A 7,703-nucleotide genomic window follows, 5' to 3' on the forward strand; every position below is an offset into this window, starting at 1 on the left:
AATCCCTAGGGAAGATTGATGACTGTGGGGAGCTGGTTCTTGTGTTTGGCGGGGTGGGGGGCAGTGGGGAAGTTGCGGAAGGGCTGTAGGCTGCAGAGATGCAGATGGCAGGATGGGTAAGGAGAAGATTTTAAATTTCTGACCTATTTCATTGCACAAACCAGAGGCAGGCCCTCTAACCACAGATACCAGTAGCTCTGGGATAGTAACAGGACAACTGGAAAGGTGAGATGACTGAGGTTGTAGGACCCCAAAGCCTGTGCTAATGACCACCTGAAACCATTTTAGTGTGTTACAATCAAAAACAGAGACTAGCCTTGAAAAACTCCCTGAGCAGACAAAACCAATTTAGTCATACAAATAAAGTTTAATTTAGGTTTTATTACAAGGCTAACTTGATTATGCCTTGCTTATGCCTCTGGAAATCATCAGCAAAACTTCAGTTGTTTCCCCAAATTGATATGAGGTAATCACTAACCAATTCCCTATCATTTAAGAAATTCAAATATTATAACCAACCACTGGGAAGAATAGTCACTGCCTTCCCCCAATATAAGCAGCTTTATAACGCTATACCCCTGAGCCTCATTCCATGTTTGGTTTGAATGCTCTGTGTTCACAAACTGTCTTTTTGGCATGGGCAGAATAAACTACTACTAATTATTACTTTAGCAAGTCATTGCTTCTACTCCTGTTACTTCTGAACTTTTGACAAGAGACTGAGGATTGGCCTTTCCAAAATAATTTTTTTCTCAAAATAATTTTTAACAGAAGATAAAGAATGGATTGGAGATATTATAGAATAGGAGCTATTAAAGTGATCCACACACAATAAGTGTAGGTATTCTTTCATGAAATTTTATATGGATTCTAAACATACACTTGGTAGAGATGTATAATATATTTTTTGCTAGGAATGAGGGTTAAGAAAATGAAAATCAGTGCTCTGAGCTATGAAATGTTAGATAATTTCAAATGAGCAGGACCGCCCCAAATGCTGCGCTCAGCCTCTTCTGTGCAGAAAATGAATCTTTTAGAACAAAATGTTTCTGAAATCTGGCTGGCTGGTCAAGAGTCTCCATTGAAAAGGTTGCTTTTTCTCTGACTCTCCCCCATGCTCATGGGCACTGCAGCTCCCTATCTAGACACTAGTTCGTGTTGCAGAATCATTCTCTGCGAGGGACACAGCTGGACAAATGCTTGGAGCTGACAGTGAGGAGCCTCTCCCAGCCAGGATTTCATCAAGGATCCAGGACCTCAGAAGTGAGGACTGAGCCGGGGGCATCCTCCCAGAAGGTCCAGATAATCCAGTTCTACTCCTGATAACAGCTGTGGGAGATCCCTGGCAGAGCTGTCAGACTGTGAGCCTTCCTCAATCTGCCCTGGGGGTCTTCAGAGAGGTGAGAGCCTTGGCTGGAAGGAGACAGGCTCAGGTCACAAGAGGGAGGCGTCTCAGGCCCTGTCACAAGTCAAAGTGAGGATATTGAAGGAGCAATGAAGGAATCTCCCAGACCGGAAGAGAGGGGTCCCAGCTTTACCCTGTCCCTGCAGTCAGCCCCCATAGGCGCCAAGTCAGAGAGACGTGGAAGCCTCTGACTTCCTTCTGGGGAAGTAGAAAATGAATGTCTCAGGGAAGTGAGGCTTGGATAGAGTGATGTGTCTTCAGATCAGCAAAGAAAGGAGTTCCAGAACCTGCCAGGAGTCAAAACAAGGACCCTGAGGGAGGACTGGAGACACCTTGAACCTCAGAACAGAGGTCAGCTCCACCCTGCCCCTGCTATGAGTGTAGGAAGGCCCCAATAAGCTGTAGCCTGCCTGATATGGTGACCTCTGTCTTCTGCTGGGTGAAATGGTCTAAAGGAGGGAAAGACATTGAGCTAGCAGGGCTGGACTCAGATAAGCAGAGGAGAGGACCCAGGAACTGTCAATATTCAAGGTGAGGACCCTGAGGGAGGACTGATGAGACATTAGACTCCAGAACAGAGGGGATCCCTCAACAGATCTGGTGCTGTCAACACAGGCATCTGATTGGACTTAGTATTACATCACTTTGCCTTGGGATACTGAAATAGGGTTGGTTTGGTCTTGGGTGTGCATCCTTCAGTCAGCAAATGGAGGAGTCCCAGGCCTTGACAGACATGAAGGTAAGTAAGGACCTGAAGGAAGACCCTGAGGGACCTTGGGGTGGGATGACCACATGCATCATCCATTTCTGACATCCAGGTCTCAGAAAGACTGGGGACCTGGTATAAGGGGTGGGGGCTCAGCAGGGCAGACAAGAGAATCCCATGTCCTTCTGGGAGTCAAGGTGAGGACCCTAAGCAAGGACTGATGGGACTCTGGACCCCAAACAGAGGGGATTCCCCCCAGATTCCTGGCCCTGGGAGGCCCCTGGTGGGGGGATAGGCACCTTGGCAGCAAGTCTGGACTTTCACATCTGAGTCTCAGAGAGACTGGGGCCTCAGATGGGCAGAGGGGAGAATCTTAGGTTCTGCTGATAGTCAAGCTGAAGCCCCCGAGGGAGGACTGAGGGGACCCTGGACCCCAGAACAAAGTGGGCTCAGGGAACACATAAGGTGGATGAACACATGCTGCATTTCCTGTCATCCAGGTCTCAGAGAGACTGGGGACCTGATATACGGGGTGGGACCTCAGATGGGCAGAGGGGAGAATACCAGGTCCTGCGAGGTGTCCAGTTGAGGAGACCTGAGAGAAGCCCATTCCTATTGTCGGCCCTGGGCAGCCCTGGAGTAGGATGAGACCAACAGACATGGTCTGACTTCCTGACATCCGGGTCTCAGACTAAGGACCTGGTGCAGGGGGCGGGCTTCCTGACATCCAATCTCAGACTGGGGACCTGGTACAGGAGGCGGACTTCCTGTCATCCGGGGCTCGGAGAGACTTGGGAACTGGTATAAAAGGCGGGGCTTCAGTTGGATCGAGGAGAGAATATCGGGTCCTGCTTGGAGACAAGGTAAGGTCCTGAGGGAGGACTGAAGGGACCCTGAGGGAGGAGTGACGGAACCCCACAGATCCCCGCCCATGGCGTCGGCCCTGGGAGACCCTAGGGTGAGAAGGGCACAGTAGGCCTTCTGACTACCTGACATCCGGGTCTCAGAGTGACTGGGGACCTGGTGTGAGGAGCCAGGCCTCAGGTGGGGAGAGGACAGAGCCCAGGTCCTACTGGGAGTCAAGGTGAGGACCCCAGATTCCTGCCCCTGCTGTCAGCCCTGGGATGACCCTAGGGGGTGTAGACCACTGAGGGAGGACTAAGGGGAGCTGGACCCCAGAACATAGGGGACCCTGTAGTCACCAGGCAGGACGGCCACATGCAGCATTTCCTGACATCCGGGTCTCAGAGAGACGGGGGACCTTGTGAAAGCTGAGGGATCTGAAAATGGCAGACGGGACAATCCCCAGTCCTGCCTGAAGTCTAGGTTCCATGTGAGGAAGGACTGAGGTGGTTATACCCCAATAGGGAGGCAGGGATCCTGGCCCTTGTGGGGGCTCTTGGAGGCCCTAGAGCAGGGTGAGCATTTTCTTCACCTCTGGCTTAGGGTCTCGGGAGGTGAGGTGTTTGGGCAGAGGGCAGAGGCTTCAGATCCACCGAGGGTGGACTCCCCGGACCCCAAGGGAGGACTGAGCCGATTCCTTCCCCTGTGGTCAGTGCTGGGAGGGCAGGCAGGAGGTGAGGAGGAGCTGAAGACCGAGCATCTCCCCAGCCTAGGACCTGCGGGAGGCCCTGGGCAGGTGCGGCCATATGTGGGGCCCCTCAGCGCTTTCTGTTCAGACTCGGGTCTTGTTCTGAGTTTCCCTGCAGGCCCCAAAAGGGGAAGGTCCAGGCCATGCCAGGGGAAAAGTGGGCACTACAAGGGAACCCGGATGGGATCCCCCACTGCACAACTGGGGAGACCTCATAGAGTCCACCCTTCGAACCATCACAGAAGGCCCAGGGCTGTGCCACAGTCTACCCCCGAGGTGTCCCCTCCATTTCTGTCACAGGAGCTCCAGGAACCAGGAGGTAAAGACTGAGGTCTGAGGCCGGTGTCCTGAGGTCAGAGAGCAGAGGAGGTCCTGCCAGAACCAGGAGTCAAGGTGAGGAGGGTGCCCTGAGTGTGCACCAGAGGCCCCCATTCTAGAACAGAGGGGAACCCACAAGGCTCAAATCCCTCCACTATGTGAACTCCGGAACCTCGGGTTGGGCTGACTGCATCCTGGGGAGACCCTGCCCTTCCTTCTTTGGGTAGCCAGCAGACAGCCACCCAGGAGGAGTGCCACTGTTCCGTCCAAGAGCACCCCTCGAGAGGAGACCTGTACGTGGCCTGTGTCAGACCACCCAGGGTTCATTTCTCAGCTGAGGCCACTCTCATCTTCTCTCTCCCCCAGGCCCGTGGTCCCCCATCTGTCACCTCTGCCCACACTCCTGTCTGTTGCTGGAAACCAGTCATCATGTCTCATGCTCCAAAGCGACGGCGCTGTGTGCTTGAGGAAGGCAGTGAGGCCCAAAGTGTTCTTGCGGTTGTGGAAGAGGATACGTCCTCATCCTCCACCTGCTCCTCCTCATTTCCCTTATCCTCCTCCTCCTCCTCTTCCTCTTGCTATCCGCTGATCTCGAGCTCCCCAGAGGAGTATCTTAATGTTATTCCTGGGCCCCTGGGTCCCTCCCAGGATCCTCCCCAGGGTCCCTCCCAGGATCCTTCCCAGGGTCCTTCCCAGGATCCTCCCCAGGGTCCTTCACAGAGCCCTCCGAGTTCCTTTCTCTCTCCCACTGCTGTTGCCTCTCCAATGAGCCAATCCGAGGATGGCCCCAGCAGCCCCAAAGAGGGGAGTCTGAGCACCTCTCAGGCTCTGCCAAATGCTGAGTCCCTGCCCAGAAATGTGATTGATGACAGGGTGGCTGATCTGGTAGAATTTCTGCTCCTCAAGTATCGAACCAAGGAGCTGACCACAAAGGAGGAAATGCTGAGTGTCGTCATCAAAGATTACCAGGATCACTTCCCTGAGATCTTCAGAGAAGCCTCGGAGTGCCTGCAGCTGGCGTTTGGCGTGGATGTGAAGGAAGTGGACCCCAGCAATGACTCCTATGCCGTGGTCACTACCCTGGGTCTCACCTGCGATGGGATGATGAGCGATGGGCAGACCATGCCCAAGAACGGTATTCTAATAGTTATCCTGAGCATGATCTTTATGGAGGGTGACTGTGTCTCTGAGGAGAAGGTGTGGGAAGTGCTGAATGTGATGGGGGTATATGATGGGACAGATCACTTTATCTATGGGGAGCCCAGGGAGCTTATTACCAGAGTGTTGGTGCAGGAGCAGTACTTTGAGTACCGACAGGTGCCCAACAGTGATCCTGCCCGCTATGAGTTTCTGTGGGGTCCCCGGGCCCATTCGGAGATCTGCAAGATGACTCTCCTGGAGTTTTTGGCCAAGATCAGTGGAAATGACCCTAGAGCCTTCCCTCTGTGGTATGAGGAGGCTTTGAGACAGCAGGAAGAGAGAGCCCAATCTGGAATTGCCACCACGGATGATACTAGTGCCGTGGCCAGTGAAAGTTCCAGTGCACCATCCTGTCCTGAGTGAAGTCCAAGGCAGATTCTTCACTCTGTGTTTTTTAAGAGGGCAGTCAATGATCTAACTAGTAGAGGGACCGACTGGGGGCAAGGGAATCATAGTAAATAGCATTTTTGTGTTTCTCTTCCGCTGGGGTGACTTAAAACTTGATCTTCTTTTATTTTTTGGCATTTTAAAATGTTGTTACTCAACTAGAAAGTCTGTTATTCTCAAAATCTAGGTTTATGCATGACATTGGCACATTTAGCATTTTTTTTTCTTTCAGTTTAGTAGAAAGAATTTTGCTGTGTTAAGACAAATTGGGAAACCTTTCATTTTATTTGTACTCTGTAATAAGAAAAAATGGCATTAGAATAAGAATTTCCTTGAAAATGTGAAAGAACTTAGTAAAATGGAGAAAAAAATGAAGTGGTTTACTTTTGAATTCTCACTTTCAGTCTATTCTTTAACATTAAGATATGTACTTGAATTTTCTTAGTTTATTCAAGGATGTAGAAGAATAAAATAGTAATAAATGAAATCTCTGCTCACTGGCTCATTTATTCCAAAGACCTTCATGGAGCCTCTGCTCTGTGGAAGGCCCTGTGTTAGCAGTGGGGACACTGGGAGAAGCAGGGCACCCCCACACCTGGAGCGATGGTCTAGCAGCTGCAGTCACACAAGAAAGGTGAAGAGACGTCCCCTAGTCCCACTAAAGAAGGAAACACGGGGCAGGGTCGTGGGGCTCCAGGAGGAGCCCTCGAGTGTCGATGCCTGAGCCAGGGTGATTTGGGGCTTTGGGAAGCTGGGTTCCTTCTGTGGGAGGTGATGGTAATGAACCTGGGTGGTGGCAGCCCTCAGACCTGCAGTTGGTGTGTCTTGCTGCTGCTGCTAAGTCGCTCCAGTCGTGTCCGACTCTGTGCGACCCTATAGTCTGAGCCCACCAGGCTCCCCAGTCCCTGGGATTCTCCAGGCAAGAACACTGGAGTGGGCTGTCATTTCCTTCCCCAATGCATGAAAGTAAAACGTGAAAGTGAAGTCACTCAGTTGTGTCCGACTCTTCACGACCCCATGGACTGCAGCCTACCAGGCTCCTCTGTCCATGGGGTTTTCCAGGCAAGAGTACTGGAGTGGGTTGCCATTGCCTTCTCCGGGTGTGTCTTAGGAATGAGAGGAAAACCTGGATAACAAAACTGCTCTTGGCATTTCCTTTTGGATCATGGATAAACCAGAGATAAATCACTTCCTGGGGCAAGTAAGGAAGTTGTCCTGTACTCTTGTCCCAGTTCAGCTGAACACAAGACCTAGGTGTTTTATAAGTATCGTCTGCAAGGGTTTCCTGAGAAATAAGGATAAGTATCTTGTGAATGATGCTGGGGAGTCACTGTCCAAGCACCCATTTCACTGACCTAGGAAAGCCAGAGATGACATTATTAGAAGACATTTTAATTAGATTACCTTTAATGTAACTTGACCAATTCTGAGCAATATATAACTTTGAGTGGGGAGGAATTAATGAAAATAGTGGTTCGGATGAAAATGCAGCTGAGAGGGAGGGACTGAATTGGTCTTTGGTTAAAATTCTAGCAGCTTTGAGTTGCATCCAGCTTCGGAAGACTCCCCTCCATCTAAATTTAATAATATATCCTCTAAGAAGAAAATTTCCTGAATTTTTATTTACAAAGCCCCTATAGCTCAAATGGTAAAGAATTTGCCTGCAACGCAGGAGACCTGGGTTCAATCCCTGGGTCAGGAAGATCCTCTGGAGAAGGGAATGGCAGTCCACTCCAGTATTCTTGCCTGGAGAATCCCATGGACAGAGGAGCCTGGCAGGCTACAGTCCTTGGGATCGCCAAGAGTCGGACACAACTGAGCGACTAACACTACTACCACTATTTACAAAGCCAGCAGCATGGTTGACTGATTATGGTATTATGTGTCCTATTGAGATTTCACCAAGATGTACTGGATAACAACAACAACTTCTAGAGTACAGGGTAGAAGGGCCTGGGGTCAAATTAATGATGGAAACACAGAAGTCCCCCTTATCTGCCAGTGATTATGTTCCAAGACCGCCTGTAGGTCTCTGACACCATGGAGAGTACTGAACACTATAATGTTACATTTTTTCCTACACTAATGGGTAGGTA

At 50.6% G+C, this 7,703-nt stretch overlaps 1 protein-coding gene across 3 annotated transcripts; it reads left to right on the forward strand.

The window, feature by feature from the left end:
- Positions 1-1,193: 1,193 nt before the first annotated feature.
- Positions 1,194-6,056, forward strand: MAGEA10 (MAGE family member A10). 3 transcript variants are annotated; one of them, XM_043459204.1, is made up of 4 exons: positions 1,194-1,400; positions 2,867-2,974; positions 4,003-4,095; positions 4,387-6,056. In XM_043459204.1, exon 4 carries the CDS (start codon positions 4,450-4,452, stop codon positions 5,581-5,583), a length of 1,134 nt encoding a protein of 377 aa, XP_043315139.1. In that variant the 5' UTR covers positions 1,194-1,400; positions 2,867-2,974; positions 4,003-4,095; positions 4,387-4,449; the 3' UTR covers positions 5,584-6,056. The 3 variants fall into 3 exon arrangements, with proteins under 3 accessions (XP_043315139.1, XP_043315137.1, XP_043315140.1); XM_043459202.1 differs by lacking the exon at positions 2,867-2,974; XM_043459205.1 differs by lacking the exons at positions 1,194-1,400; positions 2,867-2,974 and adding an exon at positions 1,960-2,144.
- The last annotated feature ends 1,647 nt before the right edge of the window (positions 6,057-7,703 follow it).

Source organism: Cervus canadensis, chromosome X (genome assembly GCF_019320065.1).
Source record: "Cervus canadensis isolate Bull #8, Minnesota chromosome X, ASM1932006v1, whole genome shotgun sequence".
Taxonomy (NCBI): domain Eukaryota; kingdom Metazoa; phylum Chordata; class Mammalia; order Artiodactyla; family Cervidae; genus Cervus; species Cervus canadensis.

Coding starts and splice junctions, on each gene's coding strand:
- MAGEA10 (XM_043459204.1), top strand. CDS start 4,450: ATGTCTCATGCTCCAAAGCGACGGCGCTGTGTGCTTGAGGAAGGCAGT.